Below are 27,470 nucleotides of genomic sequence, written 5' to 3'. Positions count from 1 at the left end.
TATTAGAAAAGAAGAAATGTTTCAACTCAGTCACTTTAGTTTCTACCTTAAGAGACTAGAAAGATAAGAGCAAAGTACACATAAAGAAAGAAGAAAATGGGAAATAATAAAGTTAAGAGTAGAAAATCAATTAAATAGAGAACAGAAAAATAGAGAGTATCAATAAACCAGAAGCTGGTTCTTTGAGAAGATAAAAATTGCTAAGCCTGACTATTAGGTTGGAAAAAAAAAAGAAACAAATTTCTAAAACCAAGGATGAAAAAGGGAAAAATCACTATGGAATATAAAGATATTAAAAGGATAATAAAGAATACTATGAATACTAGTATGCCAATAAATTAAACAACCTAGATGAAATGGACAAATTTCTTGAAAGGCACAAACTAATGTTCAATCCAAAAGAAATGGATAACTTGATTAGCCTTAAATCTCTTTTAAAAATTAGATTTGTATTTAAAAATCTTCCCTCATAGAAAACTCTAGACCAAGACAGCTTCAATGGAGAACTGCACCAAATATGTAAAGAAGAAATAAAGAAGAAATAATACTAATTCTTTACAAATTTTTCTAAAAAACTGAAAAATAGAAATATATATATATACATATGTATATTCTTATAAGGATATAAACTTATATAAGAATTATAAATTATAATATTATAAGACTATAAGAACTATATTCTTATAAGAATTTAAGAGTTCTTATATCCTTGTATTTATCTTAATTCTTATATCTTAAGAATATAAGAATTTTTATATAATAATTATAAGCTTATAATATATAAGAATATACCTTGTTATCAAAACCAGACAAAAGAATTATAAGAAAACAAACTGCAGCCCTATGAGGTGGTACTAACAAACATTCCATTTTACAGATAAATCAAGGACTAAAGAGATTCAGAAATCGCCAAAGACCACAGAGAGAAAAATTGGCAGGCAACCTGGATTTCAGAACATAGGCTCTTAACCATAACACTACTGCTTCTCAAATTCAATTAAATTCTAGATACTTCTGCAAAAGAAAATAATAAAGAGTGCTGCCCAATACTTACCTAGAAACTATGCTGGAACCATTATAGAGATCACTAGCATATGACAATGTAGCCAAAGGTCGTACTGAATTATATCGAGTGAACTTGGACAAGCATTCCTGAAATTCATCCAACTGGCTTGCAGTTCGACTGTCATCTATATGAAGAAAACAAAATAAACAAATAGAACTGCAACGTAAGTCAAAGAGCAATAACCACAGATTAACAATTATATTCTAAATATAAACAACAACTCATATTTAGAGAGGACTAATGTATTAAAAAGCAGAGACATTACTTTGCCAACAAAGGTCCGTCTAGTCAAGGCTACGGTTTTTCCAGTGGTCATGTATGGATGCGAGAGTTGGACCTTGAGGAAGGCTGAGCACCGAAGAATTGATGCTTTTGAACTGTAGTGTTGGAGAAGACTCTTGAGAGTCCCTTGGACTGCAAGGAGATCCAACAAGTCCATCCTAAAGGAGATCAGTCCTGGGTGTTCATTGGAAGGACTGATGCTGAAGCTGAAACTCCAATACTTTGGCCACCTCATTCAAAAAGTTGACTCATTGGAAAAGAACCTGATGCTGGGAGGGATTGGGGGCAGGAGGAAAAGGGGACGACAGAAGATGAGATGGTTGGATGGCATCACCGACTCGATGGACATGAGTTTGGGTGGACTCCGGGAGTTGGTGAGGGAGGCCTGGCGTGTTGCAATTCATGGAGTCGCAAAGAGTTGGACACGACTGAGCGACTGAACTGAACTGAACTGAATGTACACAAATTAATTAGCTGATCTTTCAGTTTTCATAAAAATTTCTTAGTGGTTCTTGAAAGACACTGTCTCTTTGAACACCAATAAGACCATACTATGAATTCTCTTTCTTTTTTAAGCAATCATTTCTTGCGAAACAAAGGAAAAAAAGTACCTATGATCAAGAAAGGTTAAATTATTTATTAAAATAAAATCCCTTATCAATGGAGAAAGTGAGAGTTTTGTTAGTTTGAAGGAACATATTTACAGGGATACATTATCATGCTCCTGTTTACTAGTCAAAACACAATTTAGATTAAAAAATGAATTTTTAAATAAAAAGCAAATGAAATATTTGTTCACATAATACATTGAAGTGTTTCAAAACCAATTATGGGATGGGAGTAAAACTGCAACGTATTAATCCTTAATTTTCAAAGTCAAATTTAAAATAGGTTCATGCAAATATCTTGGTGGAACATGGAAAACAATAATTCCATCCAACACAACTCTACAAATACTTTGAGTAAAATCCATTTCAGTAAGCTATTCATAATTAAATGACGTAGAATTTAAATCACAAAGTCAGGTTATGAAAGATCTAATCTACTCTTCTAATGAAGAGAGCTAATCTACTCTCCAATGTAGAAACAGGCCTACAACGAAAAAGCATAAATAAAGAACATTGTTTTCTAAAATTGATTAAAGTTTGGACTTGCATTTTCCTTCCCAAAGAAAGAAAAGTAAAGCACACAATTACGTTAGTTAGCCTCCTATATGGAAACTTGAAATAAGCCTGTTACAACAATGTTTTTTTTCATAACTTCCTCCTTATTCTTAGCTCATATACATACATAAACACACACACAACCTTTTAAAGTTTTGTGATTTTCCTTCTCAAATGTTCTCTGAAAATAACAGTAGGCTAAAAGAAATTACACTATAAGTATCATTAAGCGAAAAGAATTATTTTACTTTTACTATACTATGTGATATATAATTAAGAATTTATTTATCTGGAGATTTCCAGTTATCTTAAATTCTTGACATGAAGAAATTTATCTAACAATTATTATAAAGGAAAATAATTGAGGAAACTAAGCTTCTGTCTGCAATATTTTAAATGTTAAAGATTTAAAAGCTAACTTAACACAGTCATCTAATGACCTACATTAAAAGAGTTCAATTTTGTAGTGTTTCCATTCTGGGAAAAGTAAAAGGAACAAACCTAATTAGCATGCAATATCAAAATGTTATTGGGCTGAAGCTCTTAGTTGACAAAAATTATTCTCAGGAAGTTCAACAAATTATAAATAAAACATAGGTTATTACAGGGAAAAAATGGCAGGGGGGGAAGATATCAACTGTACTACAAAGTAGTTTGGATACAATAGCTAACTGGTTCTTTTTCTAAATTGCTGCTGCTAAGTCGCTTCAGTCGTGTCCGACTCTGTGTGACCCCACAGACGGCAGCCCACCAGGCTCCCCCATACCTGGGATTCTCCAGGAAGGAGCTCTGGAGTGGGTTGCCATTTCCTTCTCCAATGCGTGAAAGGGAAAAGTGAAAGTGAAGTCGCTCAGTCGTGTCCGACTCTTTGTGACCCCATGGACTGCAGCCTACCAGGCTCCTCTGTCCATGGGATTTTCCAGGCAAGAGTACTGGAGTGGGGTGCCACTGCCTTCTCCATTTCTAAATTAAGACAACCCTATTACTGTGAGCTACTTAATATAATACTAAAAAGACAGTTACTTTAGATATCCATTTAAAATTTGGTTTAATGTTAATCTATTCTTTCAACCTTTTGACATCAATCTCTAAGTACATAAAATCCACAAGCATTCAAAAATGTATATTCTGTAGAAGATTATAATCTTTTTCTAAGGTAGCTGAACTTCTGGCCATCATACCAATTATATTGAAATAATTGTTTTTAAATTTTTTTTTTATAACTTCTGTTGAAAGTTGGTGTTAAACTATTGGGTATGATGGCCAGAAGTTCAGCTACCTTAGAAAAAGATGGTTCAATGCAGGATACAGGATGCTTGGGGCTGGTCCACTGGGATGACCAAGAGGGATGGTATGGGGAGGGAGGTGGGAGAGTGGGTTCAGAATGGGGAACACGTGTACACCCGTGGTGGATTCATGTTGATGTATGGCAAAACCAATACAATATTGTAAAGTAATTAGCCTCCAATTAAAATAAATAAATTTAAATTTAAAAAAACAATTATTTCAGTATCTGAAAGCATAGGGATTAGATTTCACTTATCTGGTTGTGAAAAGGTAGGATTCTGTTTGCTTGGTTGGTTTTTGATCAACATCCATATATATCTTCTGGCAAATCACCTCTCCTATTCTAATTACAGATTATTCTGTAAAAGTGTATTCAGTGTCTCTTTTCTGTCTTCTAATGCTTTATAATTTAGCTTCTTTTCCAATTACAATTAAGAATTCAAGATATTAATTTCTTAGTTATCTCTCATTTTCATAGATGAAAATAGAAGCGGGGATGGGGAGTGGGTTCTCAATTGAACATAGACAAAAGGACAATCAAACTCTTAGGTACCCGTTACAAAGAAGTTTCAAGGTCTTCTTTACAGCCAAGAAAACTAGGAGAAACTTCATATTCAGCAATATGTGTCATCAGTGTACAAATTTGATAAGTTAAATTCGAGATTCCTAAAAACTAAGACAACCATGTGTGGAGTACAATACAACCATATCTATTAAGTATAAAACTAAATTAATCTTCCTCCTGATTTTAACTTACTAGTCTATCTTCCTATAAAGCTATATCGCCAAAATAAATTAGTTTGTGATTACCTTTACTATCCCATAGCATGCCTATGTTATAGTTACTTAAAATTATGAATCACTAGCCTTTTCCAATCTCTCTTTACTATCTCTCTCTCTCTTTTTAATGTCTGCCATTTACCTGTGGTTGTATTTCAACATCATACCAACAAATAAAATCTGGAAGGCTTAACATGTACCCTCTGCCAGTCAGAATGTAGGTCTCAGACCACTTTCAAATTTACAGCTTCATACTATAGTTTATAGATTATTACAGAAGTTTAATAAGAGGCTTAATTCTCAGACAATACACAGAAAACTTTCCATCTGAATGAAAACTATTGACTACTGACTATTAATTTCAAACACACTTATAAACAAAGCTTGGCTTTCTTCTAGTCTTCACAGGAAAAACGCCATGTTGAATCTATATATTTTGCTTTTGTCCACCTCTAAACCTGAGGCAAATGTGTCCAAAGGTTCTCTCTCTATAATGTGTAGATTATAATACAACCATGCTTATTCAAGAGAAATTCAAGGCCAAATTTTTAACAATTAATAAAATATCATACATTTCTTTCCTTGGTAATGCTCATTTTGAGCAGGTGTATTAAAAATAACATCAACTAATTGAGAATCTTATACAAAGCACTGTATTTTATGTGCATCATCTACAAACCATAAAAAAAAAAAAAAAGACAAAAATTGTGCAGGGTTGGTATAAATGTCCCCTCCTCAATGGTGAGCAGAGACACCAAGAAAGGCTAAAGATCAGAGAACTAACAAAAAGGGCACAAAACTATCCTACAGCGGTAAAACTATTCTATCCTACTGTATACAAATCTGCACATAAGTTATTTCCTCTACTTTGAATATGTTTCTATTATCCTTTTTTAGTTAATTAATACTAGCTTTGATGAAATACACTTCTCTGAAATCCCTACAGGAATCTTTCTCTTACATTTCCCCATTTTCAACTTGGCATGGCTTTTTCACCTCCAGTTATATTAGTCAATTATTCTTCTCTATTCCCTTAATGCCCTTGGCATATTTATATAAGACCATGTAGCATTAGGTAAATAACCTATTAGGCTATTAGCAAATTACCTGTTGCTTCCCTTCAATAAATTTATAATACTCCTGGACAGTAAAATAAGTTCTTTCATCTTTTTATTCTTAGCACAGATGATAGTGCTTAGAACTTAACAAACATTGAAAAATAGAAGGCAACTGAATGGAATTTATTTTTGCTAGCTACATATTCATGGCTGATTTGTTTTTAACTTTATACAGCTAAGTATATACAGATTAAAAATTCCCAAATAGAGAAAGAGAACAAAAATAGTTATAGAAGAGCAAAGTAATCCAAGATGTCTAAGAACCTCCAAAATGCTGTGCTAGACTATGTTGAAAATAGACAGTTTTGCTTTATGAATAGAACTTTTCATAAATCCAGCATAAGAAGCTAGACATGGACATGAAACATGAACTTGAGATATTTTAAGAATTCTTGAATATGTACCTGAGATACGAGACATCCTTGTAGAAAAGTAACATTGCTCTAAGTCTTCAAAATGAGCAGTGAGTCGTTTTCGTCTTGATGCTAATGTGCTGTTATACCAGGGCTGTTTCTTTGTCTAAGGTGATAACAAGAAAAAGACACTTGTAATTCTGAACGAAGCATACTATTTTTTCTGCGGAGAATATCTAGATGCTTGAATATTTAATTTCAAAAGTTCACATTAAAATAATTACAAATGGCAAAATCCTGTAGTTCCTAAGACCGTATTTTCGAATTCTTATTTTAAAAGGAAAATAGGCCCATTTTATAAGAATAAAATGAGAAGCATCTTTCAACTCTCCAAATTAATGAAGATAGAATCCATTATAAATGCCAAACTTAGAATTTTAAGAATTTGAATATGCATCAACTGTTAGGAAACAATTACCAAAAGGAAACTAATTACTTTTCAGAATTATAGTGCAGCCCTATACATTTTGAGTAATAGGAATAGTGCTTAATTATATAGAATAGATATTTAAATTAGTATTTATTATTAGGTTAAGGGATAGTCAACATGTATATACTAAATAGTTTGATATATACATTAGAAAACCAAAATAACTAAATCTTGTATATATATTTAGACAACAAAAGCAAATCTGAAATATACTAGCATATGAACTCGATTAAAGTCTATAATCCTAAATATATATCCCAGCACTATGTTAACTAAAAGGGTATGAAAACTCTTCTACAAATGGTTTCTATCAATTATGTGTGCAGCACATTAAGAGACAGAAATAAGCTACATACTGAGATCTTTGGATGATACAAGTTAACCAATAAGAATAAAACAACTGCTAATGTATTAAGAAATACTAAGTTACTACCATGAACAAGACACTTATCTAGAGTGAACTCCTGCTACAAGTAGATGGCTATTGTCCTCCAACTAAAAATAAATAATTTTTTTAAAAGAAGAAGTACATTTTAAAGCAGTGTTTGGATCACAAGAAAAAAAGGCTATTTTACTAAAAGATTAACAACCAAACAGGAAGCCAAACTCAGAGAAGTAAAGGTAAACAACACAGAACAATGTAGAAAGGGGGAAAGAAGAGGACAATCTGAGGACAAATATGAACAAAAGGGCAAATACTAGATCTGGAAAATAAAAAGAGAATTTGAAAACTGGAAGACAAATCTAAAATAATTACCCAAAATGAAGGATAAAAGTCAGGAAGACAGAAAAACTTGAAAGAAAAGAAACATGAAAGAATAATAAGGTTTAAACATGGGCACCCAGAGACCCAGAAGAGAGTAACAGACAGAAGAACACATATTTGAAGAGCTAATGTTGACAATTTTCCAAAACTGAAAACATACATGAATATAGACAGGGAAATTATTCCTATCAAGGAAAAATAAAAAGAAATCCACAATTACATATACTAAAGCAAAACTGTGTTTCTGTCCAAGAGAGAAAGATTTTAAAATCACAAAAACAGAAAAGATAATTCACTTAATAGGAACAATCAAAGACGCAAAACACTTCTCAAAAACAGTAACAGCAGCTAGAACATCCTAAGCTTTGGTTATACTTAAAAAGTTGAAAGAAAATAACCTCAAACTAAAATTCACATCCAACAAAACTATCCTACAACAACAGAATGCTGAGCAAAATGCTTTTTCATCTGAATGAAAGCAAGGATTATCATCAATAAGCCATTTCTTTAAAAATGTCTGAAATTTTATAATTGAAAAGTTCAGTAAAACAAACTAGAAGACTGGAGACACAGAATGAAAGAGAAGCAAGGATACAGTAACCAAGCAAGTGATTTCAAATACTGTTTGTATACATTAGCTATAATATCTCATTTATGGGATTTAAGAATAAGACAGAATAAGTACACCAAAACCCAGCATATAACTCTAAAGAGAGGGCCCGGATACTTTTATTTGAAAATCCTACCAAATATTCATGGAAGATATAACATCAATCTTGCACAAACCTTTCACAAAACACCTCCACATTTGTTTCATGAGGCCAGCATAACTGTAATACCCACACCCAATGAGGATACTGGAGGAAGGGAAGGAAAAAAGAAGGGGAATAAGAACCTTCATGAAAACAAGCATCCACAGCAAAATAGCAAATCAATTCCCAAAACATGTAACAAAAGTAACTCATCATGACTAAATGGAGTTTAGTCCAAGAATGCAGGGTTGTTTTCATATTTGAAAATCAATCAATGCAATTCACCAAATGGCCAAAATAAAGGAAAATAACCATATAATAATTCCAAGAGATGCAGGAAAGACAAAATTCAACACCTATACATGTTATAATTTCTCAAAAAATTAGGAATAGAAGGATACTTCCTCAAGGGCATCTACCAAAATGTAGAGCTAACATATAAGTTGAAGTATTGGGAAAGGGAGGGTAAAAGGAAAAAGAGAGAAGAGACGGGAAGGAAAGGATAAGAAGGGAGAAGGAGAGGAGGGGAGAAGAAGTGAGGGAAGGAAAAGAGAAGAGAACACAAAAAGATTAGAAAAGGCAAAAATATTTTTGCTGATCACATGATTTTACACAGAATTTCATAAGAATCTACAAAACAACTAGAATTAATAAGTTTAGCAAGGACTTCCCTGGTGGTCCAGTGGTTAAGAATCTACCTGTCAGTGCAGGGGACATGAATTTGATCCCTGATCCAGGAAGGTTCCACATGCCAGGGAGCAACCAAGCCTGTGCACCCTAGAGCCCAAGCTCTGCAACAAGAGAAGCCATCGCAGTAAGAAACCCATGCGCCGCAACTAAAGAGTGGCCCCCACTTGCCTCAACAAGAGAAAGCCCAGTGGGAAAGCCCAGAAGACCCAGTGCAGCCAAAAATAAATAAATGAAAATGTTTGCAAAAATTTAGCAAGATAATAAGAAATAAGGTTAACATACAAAAATCAATCATATGTTTATATATTCACAACAAAGTAGAAAATTTTAAAACTGGATCAATAATAGCATCAAAAAGGAATTAGAAATTAATTTAACAGAAGCATGGAAGACCTCTATATTACAAACACAAACACTGCCAAGAGAAATTTTTAAAAGACCAAAATAAATGGAAAGATATTCATGGACTAGAAAGTTCATTATTATTAAGGTGTTATCACTAGGGTTACTGGGCAAATAGGCTCTCTGATTTTGTTTGTTTATGCTTGTTTTGTTCTGACTTTACCACCTAGCTTTTGAGATCTTAGTTCCCTGACCAGGAATTGAACCCAAGCCCCCATCAATGCGAGCACAGAGTCCTAACCACTGTACCACCAGGGTATTCTCATGTGCTATCTCTGAATTATTTTTTTAAAACTGCATGTGAATCTACAATTATCTTGAAATTTAAAAATCTTTACAACTGTAAAAAAAAACTTAGGAATAAACTTACACAGAAGTAAATAAAACCTAGACTCAACTCAATATCATAAACATATCCGTTCTCCATAAGGCAATTTATGAGTTAAAGGCAGTTTGAATAAAGATACCAAGAAGCTTTTTTATGCAGCTATAAAAACTGATACTAAAGTTCATGTGAAGAAACAAAACAGGAAAGAATTTCTGTAAAACACTGAAAAAGAGAAGCTAGGGGGTTGGGGGAATTAATTTCTATCAGACATTAAAACATAAAGAGGTGACAGTGAAAGATGGAGAGAAATATGTCAGTAGACAGAAGAGAAAGACCAGAAATAAATCCATATACACACAGAATTTTTGATATAAGAAAGGCTGCATCTCAAAACACTTGATCAAAGAAAGACTTTTTAAGAGCACAGGGGACTTCCCTTGTGGTACAGTGGATAAGAATCTACCTGCCAATGCTGGGGACACAGGTTCAATCTCTTGTCCAGGAAGATTCCACATGCCTAGAGCAACTAAGCCTGTGCCCCACAGCTGTTGAGGCCATGCTCCAGAGCCCACAAGCCGCGAATACTGAGCCCACGTGCTGCAACAGTGTAGCCCCCGGTTGCCACAACTAGAGAAAGCCCACGGGCAGCAACAGAGACCCAGTGCAGCCGAAAATAAAAATAAATAAATAAATAAATAAAAAGTGAGCTAGGACAACTAACTAGACATTTGGATAAAGATAAAATTAGGTCCACACCTCAAAACATATACCAGAATAAACTCCAAAGAGAACAAGAGTCCAAACGTAATAAATGAAATGAAACAAGAAAATGTGGATAAATTTCTCTACATCCTAGTTAGAGGTAGACGTTTAGAACTATGACTCAAAACCCAGAGGCAACAAAAGATTGCCAACTTTAAATAATGATTTAGAAATTTTGAACAGTTTAAACAAAAACAGAAGAAAATATAGGCAACATTTATCACAGATAAAGTGCTAATTTTCCTCATATACCAACTACCAAGTCTTAAAAATTGAACAAACAAATAAAAAACTTTATAGAAAAAAATAGGCCAGAAATATGAATACATAATCTACTAATAAGTATATTAATATACCAGCAGTCATATGATATTTGTTCAATCTAACTCATAATTACAGAAACACAAAACTATTCTGAGATACATTTCTCTCTTGACAGATAAGCAAAATTTTTAAAGTAAAACTCATTCTATTAGAGAAGCTCTGAGAAAGATTCTAGGAGAGCAGAGACATTCATCTACTGCTGGGGAAAGTATTCTGAGATATATTTCTCTCTTGACAGATTAGCAAAATTTTTAAGAAAACTCATTCTATTAGAGAAGCTCTGAGAAAGATTCTAGGAGAGCAGACACATTCATATATACTGCTGGGGAAAGTGCAAACTGGTACAATCCTTTGGGGGAGGGAGATGATTTGGCAATATCAATCTCTCTGTCTGTCCATCTATCTATCCATCCACCCATCCATTCATCCGTCTTTGACCCAGAAATCCCACATCTAGGAATTTACCCTGAAGATACTACATCCAATGATATGAAAATATGTATGTACAAATTAATCACTGCAGCACTACTTTGTAATTACAAAATAATGTAAACTATCTCTCTTTAAGTAACAAATTGATTAAATAATCCTATGCAGCTATAAAAATAAGGAAGAATTCTATGCACTTGTATAGATTTGTTTTCATGATAAACTGTTAAATAAAAGAGCAAAGCACAGAAGAGAATCACTAGGAAACCCACCCTTTGTGTAAAAAAGAAATAAGAATATGCATATGTATCATGATATACTGGTTACCAACAAAGGGTAAGAAACAACGTAGTGGGAAAAGATAAAGGATACGGAAATTGGTAGAAAGGTTAGAGGGGTGGTATTTATTGAGTATGACTTTCTGTAAAGCTCTGACCTTCAAAATCAGGTTAATATTTCATATTTTCAGAAAAAGTTTCTATGTAATAAAGGTAAGGGTTGGTGATGGCACACAAACGGAAGCAAATGAACTCAACTGTATTTCAAAGAAATATTACAGCTAATACTGATGAAAAATTAACAAATCAAATCCAAGTAATTTTTGAACACACTGAATTTTTGTAACTGTATTCTCAGACTAAAGATATAAAGGAATTTAAATAAATATTCACCACTAGTTAGTAGATTTGCTTTCTTAGTAATTTCCATACTAGTTTATGTGCATATATATATACACACACACTAATAAGACTATGACAATAAGTAAAATGTATATTTTGATATGAGAACTAGGTTTCCGTCAGAATAGGGAATTAAAGATATGGAAAGGTTCACTAAAGCTACAATGAACCCTGTGATAGTAAACTGTAATGGGAGGTCATCAGCATGAATCCATAGCTTTTATGACAGATACAGAAACACAGATATGTTACATACATAGATGATTATATACATGATGTTCATCAACTGAATAGTAGAGAGTAATCTCAGTTGGTCTGGGTTGCCCACATGGTTATTTACAGAGCTACTGACTCTTAACCTACACTGCAAAATGTACTGAAATAAAGATAAATGGTATTCCATAACCACAGGCCTGAGAGTTGTTTGGAAAGAGATTGCATCACTCTGTCAGTATTGTTTAGTAATAATAATTGAATTTATGATTCGCCTATTTCAGTGAAGTCTGTGAGTTAATAATTGGTCACATAACTAGAATGCACTGCCCATGGGACTAGCTTAAAATAAGAGATCTGACTATAAGCCAAATTTGCACTTCCCATTACTAAGGTGCTTGAGAATGTAAGCAAGTAGTCATTCTGAACCTGGAGACAAAGCAGTTCCTCTGTGACTCAGTGGTACCAGGACAAAGAAGACTGCCTGAAATCTCCACATCCTTTTCAATGAGTGCCCTTCTTCTGCTTGGTTGTACTGTATCCACTGCCTATAATCAAGTTCCACAAGTATAAACTCCTTGATTCCTGTGAGTCCTTTCATCAAACACTTAAGGTGATTAACATGTAATTAATAAATATATAATATGTTATATATACAGATAAGCGTGCTTCCTAGCTCTGTCGACCAAGAAGGCCTACAAGCAATGACACTCTACGAGCAATGAGCATACTTAAAACCCAGGTCTCTGTTTTGAAGTATCATTCTCCATTAAAAGAAAACAGGACTTCTTGGATACATGGCTGATTACAGAACTGGGGCAAGATAAGTACAAGATGATACTGGTACATCTTATTATCTAAGAATGTAAGAAGGTACTTAAAAAATGATAAGAACTTGAAGATCAGCTTGGGGGAATTCCAACTAGCCAAACAGGGAACAGACAGCTTCAAAATGATTAACAGAAAAACTTTTAAATCCATGATTCCATAACCATATAAACAAAGAGACAGAAGGAAAGATCTCTCTTAGAATGGAAATCCTAACTAGTAAATGAGGAATTATTACTCAGGCATTAAAAAAAATGAAATAATGCAATTTGAAGCAACATGGACGGATCAAGAGATTATTTTAAGTAAATTAGAGAAAGAAAAATATCATATGACATCACTTACATATGGAATTTAAAAAATGGCACAAATGAACATATTTACAAAAGAGAAACAGATCCCAGACTAGAAAGCAAACTTACAGTTACCAAAGAGGACAGCATAGATGTGGGGGGGCGGATAAATTAGAAGTTCGGGACTATCATATACACATTACTGTACATAAAAAAGGCAAACTACAAGGACATACTGTATAGCACAAGGAACTATGCTCAAAATATTCAAAATAACCTGTAATACAAATATATATATACATATATATGAATCATTTTGCTATACACTTGAAACAAAAACACTGTAAATTAAACTTCAATAAAAAATTTAAAAATTAATGTAGAAAAGAAATGAAAAATTATCATTTGGGCAAAAAAATTTATTATTATTTCAAGTAAGATTCATTAATAAATGCTCATATGGGAGAAAAATGATAAATTTATAGCAAACAAATCTGGCAGGCACCACCTTAATCAAATGATCAGAGGTAACATCACCAAAATTGAGCAGATACACCATATCCAGATGTGACAGACTAACAAAGGATACCACACTGGGGGCTGTAGCATTTGTGATAAAAATGGGTAATCAGAATCCAGTTACAACGAAATATCAGACAAAATCATACTGAGGAATGGTCTACAAAATTAATAACTGACACTTCAAAAATGTCAACCTCATGTACAACTGAGGAACTAAAACAATTTAGAGGAGATTAAAGAAACATGACAACTAAATATAACCAGTGATTCTGGATTCACTCTGGACAAAGAAATTTTTCCTTTTGTTATAAAAGAATATCAGTGGCAAACCCACTGAAATTTAAATACATTGTCTCAGATAATGATATTATATTAACATTAACTTCCTGATTTTTTACTAATTGTACTGCTGCTGCTGCTGCTGCTAAGTCACTTCAGTCGTGTCCGACTCTGTGCGACCCCATAGATGGCAGCCCACTAGGCTCCCCTGTCCCTGGGATTCTCCAGGCAAGAACACTGGAGTGGGTTGCCACTGCCTTCTCCAATGCATGAAAGTGAAAAGGGAAAGTGAAGTCGCTCAGTTGTGTCCGACTCCCAGCGACCTCATGGACTGCAGCCTACCAGGCTCCTCCGTCCATGGGATTTTCCAGGCAAGAGTACTGGAGTGGGGTGCCTTTGTTATATAAAGACTCTAAGACAAAAACAGGCAATTATAAAAATTCAGGGGTATAAAATAATTACTTCTGGTTTCACCTACATTATATTAACTTTTTATCAATTCCATTTCAACTATAAACATTATTTTTAAGAGTAGCAAAATAGTATACTCAACAGCTGTACCAGTCTCTGAAGCTGTTCTACTATGACTGGGCATATTTATTTTTCCAGAATTTTTGCTTGTATAAATAATATTGGTATATAACTTTTAGATAGTACTTTGAATCATTTCTTATAAGAAATTTCTATGTTTGTCACTACCAAATCACACAGTAGAGTATTATTTTACATGTGAGTGGGCCATTTGGATTTATCTTTTTCCCCATGTTCTTCATCTACTTTTTGCCTGCTGGTGCTTTCATCAAAACCTGGAATCGGTATAAGAAACCTTATTTATTTTGAAGCAATTAAACCATTTGCCTATTTTGAAGCAATTAAACCATTTACCATTTTATACCCAGATATAAAATTCTGTTTGTGGTACTTTCTTATATACTGTCTCTTTCTTAATTTCAACAGTTCTATCATTATCTAAATCATTATTTAGCTGATCTGAACTCTTACAGTGAAAGATAAAATAGAAAGCCAATTTCCAGCAAATGGTTTCCTGGGTATCGCAACATTTACTTAATCTTCCCTTTTACCACTGATCTGCATAACCACCTTCACCATAGGGTAAACTCTTTTTCAGTTAGATTTAAAATTTTTATTGTGCCCCATTTGTTAGAGCAGTCTTAGAATACATTAAAATAACCTGTTGGGTAAATGCCCTTGTAATATACTTCTGAAGCATTCATTCTACAAATAACCATTTAAAGTCAGTTGGTCACACTCTCTACAAACCCTTAAAAAATATTCTTGAGGTTTGTTTTTTTTTTAATTGGAATCACATCCAATTATGGTTACTGGTCTATTCAAATTGTTCAATTTATTAAGAGTTCTATTTTTATTAGTATGTACCAGCACCAAGTTTTTTAATCTACTCAATACTATAACAGTCAATTTCAATTATATATTGAAACATCTTATATATAATCTTCCTTTTTTAATCTCTCTACATTTACCATCTTAAGTTTTTCCCAGTTTCTGGAGTTCAATGCCTGGTTCATTTTGTTTTATTCTCATCTAAAAATGAATCCATTTACTAATATAATTTTTAGGATACTTCTGACCAAAATTTCACAAATTTTGACATATAACATTTTCAACGCAGGAGTTTTTTAAGTTGTTTGTAGCAACATTTGTATACTCTTTGACACAAAGGTATTCAGAGGAGTCTGGTTACTCTCTTCCAGATTGTCAAAGTAGCTGTTTACTCGAGGTTCTGATTCTGACAATGTAGATGGTGTAATTTATCTTGTTTTAGAATCAATCCAGTTTTCTCAGTGCTCCAAGATTACTAATAATATGTATATCCCTTGATACAAAGTATAAAGTAAGGCAAGTACCCATTAAGCTAAGTTTGACTCATTCAACCAAAGAAAAAAAATCCAGAGTCTTTATAATGACTACGAAAGTTACACACTAAGTGGCCTCTGTTATTTACATTTCTTACCTCATTTCTATTTTTCTCCCCCTTGCTCATTCCTCTCCAGTCATAACAGATATCTGGGCTATGTCAGGCAGGCTTCTAGCGCACAACTTATGTACTTTCTTTCACTCAGCTTAGATCTGCCCAGAGATATTCACATAGCTTGCTCCCTTACCTCCTCTTTGCCAAAGATAATCTGTCTTTATTACTATTAGTATACCTCCAACTAGACTGAAAGCTGGAGAAGGCAATGGCAACCACTCCAGTACTCTTGCCTGGAAAATCCCATGGACAGAGAAGCCTGGTAGGCTGCGGTCCATGGAGTCGCTAAGAGTTGGACACGACTGAGCGACTTCACTTTCACTTTTCATTTTTCACTTTCACGCACTGGAGAAGGAAATGGCAACCCACTTCAGTGTTCTTGCCTGGAAAATCCCAGGGACGGTGGAGCCTGGTGGGCTGCCGTTTATGGAGTTGCACAGAGTTGGACACGACTGAAGTGACTTAGCAGCAGCAGACTGAAAGCTGGGTTATAGCAGTAATTTTTGTCTGCCTTGTTTTTATTCAATAACCCAAGCCCATCATAGTGTCTGGTAAATAGAAAGTACTGGGGAAAAAAAGCCAAAACTGTTGGCTTTATAAGTTAATATTTAAAAGCACAGGTCCTGAAGCCATAATGCCTGGGTTAGAATATCTTAACTTCTCCTTAACTTCTTTGCCCTAGTTTCCTCCTTAGTAAAATAGAAAATAATAATAATAGTACATATCTCAAGTCCTAAGAATTAAAGTAGTTAATGCTTGTAAAGCACATTGAGCAATGTACATGCAATGCATAGTAGGTAGAAAATAAATGTTCCTAAATACCAATATTACTACTTTAATTATTTCTTGAGCTATATAGTCGGAGAAGGCAATGGCACCCCACTCCAGTACTTTGGCCTAGAAAATCCCATGGATGGAGGAGCCTGGCGGGCTGCAGTCCATGGGGTCGCTAAGAGTTGGACACGACTGAGCGACTTCACTGTCACTTTTCACTTTCATGCACTGGAGAAGGAAATGGCAACCCACTCCAGTGTTCTTGCCTGGAGAATCCCAGGGACGGGGGAGCCTGGTGAGCTGCCGTCTGTGGGGTCGCACAGAGTCGGACACGACTGAAGTGACTTAGCAGCAGCAGTGAGCTATACAGTAGGCCTTCCATATCCACAGGTTCTAGAAATACAAATTTAATCAAACACAGACAGAAAATATCCACCCCCACCAAAGGAAGAATTTCTGGAAAATTCCAAAATGCAAAATGAATTTGCAGCTGCACTGGCAACTATTTACATAGTATTCACATTGTATTTAAATTTTTTTACATAGCATTTATGTTATACTAGTTATTATAAATAATCATAAAGATGACAAAGTATACAGGAGGATGTGCTGCAGAGGTTTTATGCAATTATACCACAATTCATGTAAGGAACCTGAGCATCTTTGGACCCTGGCATCTGCCACAGCTCTTGGAACCAATCCCTCATAGATATTGAGGGATGAGTATACTTTAAAATCTCCTACCATGTTAAAGTTTTAATCAATTTTTTAAAATTTCTAATAAAGTTTTGCTTTATATAAATATCAATCCTTTATTTATGTCACACAAATTACTACTAGCTTGTGGGATTATACGTTTTATTATGTGAAAACATGTATCTGTCTTCTAATGATTTTTCCCTTGAGTTCTATTTTGATCTGTACTTTACTTTGCCGTTGTTTTTGTCATCTTCCTTACCATTCTTGCATTTGCCAGGCTTATCCTCATCTACTCCTTTGTTTTCAATTATTTTTATGTCAATTTGTTTTAAGTCTGTGTTTTATAAAGAGTATTCCTAGAAACGAAGGGTAAGGACTTCCGCACAATATGTCATATTAGTTCTGTCCCAGAAGCCCTAGCAGGTTTTCCTCAACAACTTCCCCCTCCTCCGGCAGATGCTAAGGTTGGAGTCTCCTGGGAGACCCAGACGACTTCACCAAAACACTCTTGTACTCTGCACATGGTGACTCACGTTAGGCAGACTTCTTCAGTATTCTTTTTATCGTCTATAAATTCTTTTTAAGTTTTCCGTATGAGGACAGCTATACGTCAATGGGATTTCTGGTGGGTGGAGGTTGGAGAGACCACAGGCTTATTGTACCATCTCAAACTAAGTCTCCTTTATTACATGCAAAGAGTAAAAACTAAAAAATGAAAAACAAAAACAAAAAACCCACACACAGACAAAAACACTATTCTGAATGTTTTTTTTTCCCACCTAGGTTCAGTTTCTATAATTTCTAACTCATGGAACTTGCTAGAAATTCCAAATCAACGTCCTATAAATGACAATAGGAAAAAGGCTTTCCTTGTTCCTCTATGTAGAATTTGTGAAAGCCCTGCAACCAAAGACCAATAGGAATACACCTGTAGCTGAACAAGTTTTATTACTGCTCATTGCAATGAAGAATACAGCATACTATGGGTTAAGGTAGGAAGATGTTACGTACTACTTATAGGATACAGGCTCATGTTAAGTGATTTGGGGGAGGGTTCAAGGAAGTAAGGCTATGCTCTGGATTGGATACTGTCAAGAAGGGGGAAAATCCTGTGACGGGGTATCTTAATGAATCGTACCTGGGCAAACAGAAAACTACAGTGAGATTAAAGCCGTAACTAGTAGAGATGCAGCAACTGCGTGCATTAGTCAGGACACGGGTGTGTTTGGTATTTTATGTATTTGGCATAGTGACTTTTTCAAATGTGCTCGGTTAAGTTTATGAACTGATCTTGATTTTTGTTTCATTTCTTCCTAGGCCCAGAGTGACTGTGTCCGATGCGGATGTTCTGTGAGATTACATTTGAAAGGAGAACACCAAGGCCCAGCTATGAGTGCCAAGCCTATTTCCAGATTCTGCTTTCCCTCTTCAAGTTCTTAAAGATGTTTCCATTCAATTCTTAAAAATTTTTCCTGAGGGACTTCCCTGGTGGTCCGGTGATTAAGAATTCTTGCAATGCAGGGGACATGGGTTCCATCCTTGGTTGGGGAACTAAGAGCCCATAGGCCACAGGGCAACTAAGTCCATGCACTACAACTAGAGAAATCTGTGCACCACAGGAGACAGGAGTTTGCTCCCTGGTCGGGGAACTAAGAACCCACAGGCCAGTTGGCAACTAAGTCTATGTACTGCAACTAGAAAATCCGTGCACCACAACAGAAGACTCCACATGACACAAAGAAGACCCGACACAGCCAAATAAATAAATATTAAAATAAGAGAGAGAGAATGAGAAGCCCATACACCACAATGAAGAGTAGCCCCTGCTCATCACTAGAGAAAGCCTGTATGCAGCAACAAAGATCCACCACAGTCAAAAAATAAAATAAATAAAACTTAAAAAAAAATTTTCTCCTGATATATCTCATTACGTCTGACAAAAACACCGAGATCTAGTGCATTTGTGGCTCTTCAGGAAGAGATACAAACAAATCTATGAACTTGCCAGATCTAAGCACGCAAATGAAGATAACACGGGATATGTAGAGGCGTTATGCAATCTAATCATAACAGTCATAGAGGCAGTCATCTAAGCAGTTGGAAAAGAAAAACACAAACAAAAGCTGTATGATATGAAAGATTTTCTTTCCACTTTGATAAAAATAACTGCACTATCACATAAATGAATATACAAAAAGACATGCCTTACTTAAATGCCTTATTATTTCCTGTTATGAAAAAAAGGAGGTAAAGGATAATTGTAAGAACAATTTGTAAAATCTGAATAAGATATAGAAATTATATAAAGCATACCAACGTTAACTTCTTGAATTTTAAAATTATCTTGTGATTACACAGGACAATATTTTTGTTTTTAAGGAAACACAAATTGAAGTACATAAAGGAACATTATGTCTGCACCTTCTTAAACAATCCAAAGGAAAAATTTTATGTGCATATATGTAAAAGAGAGAATGAGAATGATAAAGCAAATATGATCAAATGTGAACACCTAGATTACCTGCATACAGAATGTAAAGGAATTATTTTTAACATTCTCATAACTTTTCTCTAAGTCTGAAGTTATTTCAAAGTGAAAATTTAAAAAAAACACAGTCTAGCCTCAAAATTAGACTTGACAAATACCAGCATCCCCAAGTCCTAGATGAAGAGAGTAAAAATCAAAATAATCATACAATTAATTAAAGAAAAGGAGAGGCCAGAGTCGATTTTAATAAAGCCTGTAGTTTACCTCCCAGAAAAAAGCTTCATGTTTCAACATAATAACAGGCAATTCATCAATAAATTATAACTTTATCTCCGAGAGAAACAATGTCCTGATTACTCATAATTTGCTCTTACAGTATTTCCTTCCTCTCAAGGCCTAATGTTACTAGCATGCTAAAAAAATTTTTTTGACTCAATCAGTAATGAGCAGATATACAGCTGATTGATTATTCACCAGAGCTATTCAAGCACTAATCAATGCTACAGCACACCAAACAGCTGTCTCTAGGATAGGACTCATCTGTGATTTTATAACTCAGGTGATTAGATTTATGGCACCACTAGAACAGATCGTTAGATACATCATTTACCTGAGAACTGCCACTGAAACCTGGAGGTTGGCTGTATTCTGTGGAATCAATAATACTACTGCAAAATGAAGAAAAAAAAATGTGATTTCAGTTTTTACATTCTCTTTAGCAACAGAAAAAGTAAATGTAAAATATATCATATATAAATCCAATATTTGTCAATAATTTATAAGTCAAACAAATACATATTCCATAAATTAAAAAATTAGGAAATAAACAATCTACCCCTTCATCCCACCACCTTAAATATACCCATCTTGAAAACATGTCAATAGGGAATAATCACAAGACAGGCATATACAATTGAAGTATTTGCTACAACTTCATTTTCAGACAGTTGTTTCATTTTCAGTTAAGTTGTTTGAACTCTAAGGAAAAGAGTACTTAGAATACTATAAAAAGAGCACAAGTATGCAATCAAAAGCTATGATGAACAGATCGTGTCATGACACTAGAGCTATGTGCCCTTGGACAAATAGCTTATAATCACTCCGTTTCCTTATCTGCAAAACGAGAAGACTAGAGTAACTAGCTCTATCTATAGTCACTTCAAGCTCTAAAATGCTATGATAATCATCTTATGTGAAAGAAAACTATCAAAGGAATGGAACAAAAAATGGTAGAATTCCAATAATCTTTCTTTTATAACCCAAAATCTATATTCTAATTTCCTCTGCTCTAGTCAAACATAATTTGCTTTCTCTATTGGTTGTTTCTATTTGATTATATTTTCTGTGCATTCTCCTACTTATCTTAGTAAACCTTTTTTAAGTACAGACTACCTTTTCTTCCTAAGAGTTCTACCTTACCATATCTATCTTTTCACTTCACTCTTCTCCCCCTCCCATCTTTAAATAAATTAGCCTGAGGACTACTAACATCTGAAAATGGTATTAACATATACATCAACAATGATAGATCAACAGCTACTACATTTTTAAAAATTCTTCCCTATTTCTACTATAGAAATGTCTGTATTTGTCCACCTTAATGAAATTTAAGCAATTGAGAGCACCAATTTCAGTGTATCTCTTTACATAAATACACAAAATCATTATTCACTTTAGTCCAATAATCACAAAGGTTATAATATAAGAGGTACTCTTAAAGAGTACAGAGAGGGTGTGAATTTCACCTGTTAGCAGCTAAATGACTCTGGGCAGCTATGGATATTATCTGGCCTCTACCTTCTCCATCTATTAAGTGAGCAAGATATTTGAGAGAGGTGTAAGATTTATTGAGTTAATATTCCTCAGTACAAGGCCAAAAAATGGTAGGTATTCAATAAATTTTATTCTATTAATAAAATTTGTCAATAACATACAAACTTAAATTTTCAAAAAGTTAATGAATCAGAAGGAACTGTTCTCACAGTACTCCAACACATAATAATAGACACTAATTTGTTGTGTTCTTAACCATTCCTATAAGACTCACATAAGACCCTCAAAGCAGCTGCACCATAAATTAAAGAATTAACAGGATCTGGTAATTAATTTCTTCTGATGAAATATAACCAATGCCTACTTTCCTTGAACAGGGTCATGAACTGATATGACAAGATCACATGCTATTTTCAGAATACTCTACACAGGGACTAATACAGCTAAAAATGAGGAGATGCCAGGTATTTAAAATCTGTGCTCCTTCCACTAATGAAACCCAATCCCCTATTTATATAAACATTAACAAAATTATAAAGCTTCACATTTAGAGGTTGATAGAACAGAACTTTTTCATTTTATGGGAATGTAATTCAGACTTCCTTGATTGCAAGCTGGAACATGATACTGATATCTTAATGTACATAGTGAAATAACACTACATTTCAAATACATGTCTAAAACTAGTACTGATCAGGGTTTCCCTGGTGTCTCAGAGATAAAGAATCTGCCTGCAAATGCAGAAGACACGGGTTCAATCCCTGATCCAGGAGGAAAGAAGTAACTAGGTCCATGTGCCACAGCTACTGAGCCTGTGCTCTAGAGCCCAGGAACCACAATGACTGAGCCCATGTGCCACAGCTATTGAAATCCATGTGCCCTAGAGCCCATGCTCCGCAACAAGAAAAGCCATGCAATGAGAAGGCCACGCACCACAACTAGAGAGGAGCCCCCACTCGCTGCAAGTGGAGGAAAGCCCACAGAGCAATGAAAACCTAACACAGCCAAAAACAAATAAGTAAAGTGAAAAAAAAAAATAGTACTGATCAGAAAGCATTGAAATTACAGGTTTTAAGTGAAAAGTTGGTAACAATCATTGCAGAATTTGAAATTTAATTTATATTTATATTAATTTATATTAGATCTTAACTTTATTCACTAAGAAAAATTTATTAATGCATACACAACTGCAACAGAAGCAATCTGAAGAAATAAATCCCTTTAATTTTGCTTTTTAAATGTGTCTGTGTATACGTGTGTATAAAGTAAAAGTGATTAGACGACAATATCAGAAAGCATTGACCGGGCTGGCTCCTCTTGATTCTGGTGCTCTTCTACTTCTTATCTCTGAGTTAGCCACAATCTACAGATGGTGATAAAAACAACAAGATTTCAAATCCCTTATGATTATACAGTGCAAGTGAGAAATAGATTTAAGAGACTACATCTGATAGATAGAGTGCCTGATTAACTATGGATGGAGATTCCTGACACTGTACAGGACAAAGGGATCAAGACCATCCCCATGGAAAAGAAATGCAAAAAAGTAAAACGGCTGTCTGAGAAGGCCTTACAAATAGCTGTGAAAAGAAGAGAAGCCAAATGCAAAGCAGAAAAGAAAAGATACTCCATTTGAATGCAGAGTTCCAAAGAATAGAAAGGAGAGATAAGAAAGCCTTCCTCAGCGATCAGTGCAAAGAAATAGAGGAAAACAAGAGAATGGGAAAGAATAGATATCTCTCCAAGAAAATTAGAGATACCAAGGGAACACTTCATGCAAAGATGGGCTCGATAAAGGACAGAAATGGTATGGACCTAACAGAAGCAGAAGATATTAAGAAGAGATGGCAAGAATACACGGAAGAACTATATAAAAAAGATCTTCACGACCAAGATAATCACGATGGTGTGATCATTCACCTAGAGCCAGACATCATGGAATGTGAAGTCAAGTGGGCCTTAGAAAGCATCAGTACGAACAAAGCTAGTGGAGGTGATGGAATTGCAGTTGAGCTATTTCAAATCCTGGAAGATGATGCTGTGAAAGTGCTGCACTCAATATACCAGACAATTTGGAAAGCTCAGCAGTGGCCACAGGACTGGAAAAGGTCAGTTTTCATTCTAATCCCAAAGAAAAGCAATGCCAAAGAATGCTCAAACTACCGCACAATGGCACTCATCTCACATGCTAGTAAAGTAATGCTTAAAATTCTCCAAGCCAGGCTTCAGCAATACGTGAACCGTGAACGTCCAGATGTTGAAGCTGGTTTTAGAAAAGGCAGAGGAACCAGAGATCAAATTGCCAACATCCGCTGGATCATAGAAAAAGCAAGAGAGTTCCAGAAAAGCATCTATTTCTGCTTTATTGACTATGCCAAAGCCTTTGACTGTGTGGATCACAATAAACTGTCGAACATTCTTCAAGACATGGGAATACCAGACCACCTGACCTGCCTCTTGAGAAATCTGTATGCAGGTCAGGAAGCAATAGTTAGAACTGGACATGGAACAACAGAGTGTTTCTAAATAGGAAAAGGAGTACATCCAGGCTGTATATTGTCACCCTGCTTATTTAACTTATATGAAGAGTACATCATGAGAAACGCTGGGCTGGAAGAAGCACAAGGTGGAATCAAGATTGCCAGGAGAAATATCAATAACCTCAGATGTGCAGATGACACCACCCTTTTGGCAGAAAGTGAAGAACTAAAGAGCCTCTTGATGAAAGTGAAAGAGGAGAGTGAAAAAGCTGGCTTACAGCTCAACATTAAGAAAACTAAGATCATGGCATCCAGTCCCATCACTTCATGGCAAATAGATGGGAAACAGTGGAACAGTGGCTGACTTTACTTTTCTGGGCTCCAAAATCACTGCAGCCATGATTTTAAAAGACAGATGGTGATTGCAGCCATGAAATTAAAAGACGTTTACTCCTTGGAAGGAAAGTTATGACCAACCTAAACAGCATATTAAAAAGCAGAGACGTTACTTTGCCAACAAAGGTCCGTCTAGTCAAGGCTATGGTTTTTCCAGTGGTCATGTAAGGATGTGAGAGTCGAACTATAAAGAAAGCTGAGTGCCGAAGAACTGATGCTTTTGAACTGTGGTGTTGGAGAAGACTCTTGAGAGTCCCTTGGACTGCAAGGAGATCCAACCAGTCCATTCTAAAGGAGATCAGTCCTGGGTGTTCACTGGAAGAACTGATGCTGAAGCTGAAACTCCAATACTTTGGCAACCTGATGTGAAGAGCTGACTCATTTGAAAAGACCCTGATGCTAGGAAAGATTGAGGGCGGAGGAGAAGGGGACGACAGAGGATGAGATGGCTGGGTGGCATCACCGACTCGATAGACATGGGTTTGAGGGAACTCCAGGAGTTGGTAATGGACAGGGAGGCCTGGCGTGCTGTGGTTCATGGGGTTGCAAAGAGTCAGACACGACTGAGCGCTGAACTGAACTGAACACACGCTAGCAAAGTAATGCTCAAAATTCTCCAAGCTAGGCTACAATAGTACCTGAATCAAGAACTTCCAGATGTTCAAGCTGGATTTAGAAAAGGTAGAGAAATCAGAGATCAATTTGCCACCCTCCACTGGAACATAGAAAAAGCAAGAGAATTCCAGAAAAACATGTACTTCTGCTTTATTGACTACACTAAAGCCTTTGACTGTGAGGATCATGACAAACTGTGGAAAATTCTTAAAGAGATGGGAATACCAGACCACCTTATCTAAATCCTGAGAAGGATTTATTTAGATAGAAGCAACAGTTAGAACCAGAAATGGAACAACAGACTGGTTCCAAATTGAGAAAGTAGTATGTCAAGGCTGTATAATGTCACCTTGCTTATTTAATTTATATGCAGAGTACATCATGAGAAACACTGGGCTGGATGAAGCACAAGCTGGAATCAAGATTGCCGGGAGAAATATCAATAACCTCAGACATGCAGATGACACCACCCTTACAGCAGAAAGCAAAGAACTAAAGAGCCTCTTGATGAAGTGAAAGAGGAGAGTGAAAAACCTGGCTTAAAACACAACATTAAAAAAACAAAGATCATGGCATCCGGTCCATCACTTCATGGCAAATAGATGGGGAAACAATGGAAACAGTGACAGATTTTATTTTCTTCATCTCCAAACTCACTGCAGATGGTGACTGCAGCCATGAAATTAAAAGATGCTTGCCCCTTGGAAGAAAAGCTATGACAAACCTAGACAGCATATTAAAAAGCAGAGACATTACTTTGCCAACAAATGTCCGTAAAGTCAGTTACAGTTTTTTCAGTAGTCTTGTATGGATGTGAGAGTTGGGCCATAAAGAAAGCTGAATGCTGATGAACTGATGCTTTTGAACTGTGGTGTTGGAGAAGACTCTTGAGAGTCCCTTGGATTGCAAGGAGATCAAACCAGTCAATCCTAAAAGAAATCAGTTCTGAATATTCATAAGAAGGACTGATGCTGAAGCTGAAGCTCCAATACTTTGACCACCTGATGCAAAGAAATAACTCACTGGAAAAGACCTTGATGCTGGGAAAGACTAACGTCAGGAGGAAAAGGGGATGACGGAGGATGAGATGGTTGGATGGCATCACCAATTCAATGGACATGAATTTGAGCAAGCTCTGGGAGCTGGTGATAGACAGCAAAGCCTGGCATGCTGCAGTGTGTGGGGTCACTAAGAGTTGGACACAGCTGAGGACTGAACTGAACTAAACTAAAACCAGGTTAGAAATAATACTCATGATGAGGAAAATAAGATGATAAAAAAAAAAATTAATGTTCTTGCTGATGACAAGGAGGAGCTCAGCTAAAAACATATGAAAACTAAACTGCTGTTAATTCAAGTTACAAAGGAAATTCAGTTATGCAAGCAGATGTCACAAAACTACTCTCACTTAAAATTGTTTGCTTCTAAAAACAAGGATATACTTTGTAATTAAAAGACATACTGTTACAAATGAACTTATACACAAAACAGAAACAGGCTCACAGACATAGAAAACAAATTTATGGTGCCAAAGGGGAAATGGGGCAGAGGGATAAATTACAAGTTTGGGAATTAACATATACACACTATATATATAAAACAGATAAGCAACAAGGACCTACTATATAAGTACAGGGAACTATACTCTGTATTTTGTAATAACCTGTAAGGAAAAAGAATCTGGAAAAGAGCATATGTATATGCATTTATGTATATATGTATATGTATGGATGATGTGTATATATGTGTGTGTGTATATAGAAACTGAATCACTGTGCTGTACACCTGAAATTAACACAGCATTGCAAACCAATTGTCCTTCAATTTAAAAAAGAAATTTTTAAAAATCTAAATAATAAAAAATAATAGACTGTTAAGTCAATTTCACATGTAAGATACACCTATAATAAATAGGAAGCTAAGAGAAAACAGTGATTCACCCTTGGCAAAAATACTAAGTAACTAGTTTTAGACAGCTTTTTTTGAAAAAGGAGGATTCACATTTAAATTACCAGTAGGTACAAAATCAATTAATTAAATTATAGAGAATTTTAATATGTAAGCAAAATAAAGTATATTAAGATCATTTAAGGGTGAACATAAAGAAAATAAACTAAATAAATGTTTAAATTAGTAAATTGAATGAATAAAAAAACAAAAAAAGCTGCACACACGTATGAAATTAGACTAAGTGCTGTCACTAATTTGTTTTTTCATTAGTATAAACTTAAGACAGAAGAAAATAAACTCTACATTTAGTAAACAATATGGGCCTACAGCCAAATCCTGTTACTTTTCCAGTATAGTTTTCCTGGTAAAATTATTGAATCTGTTTTCTCAAAACAAACACATACTGACCAACATGTAACATGAACATAATCTTATTTTAATAATGATTAATTAAAACAGAATATGTTTTTAATGTTT

General features: G+C 35.0%; 1 protein-coding gene across 10 annotated transcripts in view; it reads right to left on the bottom strand.

Annotated features, from left to right (window-relative positions):
* Window positions 1-27,470, bottom strand: part of COP1 (COP1 E3 ubiquitin ligase) — a 222,977-nt gene that overhangs the window by 111,200 nt on the left and 84,307 nt on the right. For 8 of the 10 annotated variants that reach the window (XM_086342422.1, XM_086342423.1, XM_086342429.1 and 5 more), the window contains 3 exons: window positions 20,390-20,447; window positions 6,101-6,215; window positions 1,055-1,190 (listed from right to left, as the gene is read on the bottom strand). In XM_086342422.1, the coding sequence (XP_086198548.1) occupies window positions 1,055-1,190; window positions 6,101-6,215; window positions 20,390-20,447 (309 nt within the window). The remainder of the gene's footprint in view (window positions 1-1,054; window positions 1,191-6,100; window positions 6,216-20,389; window positions 20,448-27,470) is intronic. The other 2 variants (XM_086342427.1, XM_086342428.1) reach the window with 1 other exon arrangement.

This window comes from Bos grunniens, chromosome 16 (assembly GCF_055505025.1).
Source record: "Bos grunniens cultivar Pamir isolate PY7600 chromosome 16, Bosgru_T2T1.0, whole genome shotgun sequence".
In the NCBI taxonomy this organism is placed as follows: domain Eukaryota; kingdom Metazoa; phylum Chordata; class Mammalia; order Artiodactyla; family Bovidae; genus Bos; species Bos grunniens.
Note: the sequence above shows the minus strand (reverse complement) of the source record. Positions and strands in the feature narration are given on the sequence as shown.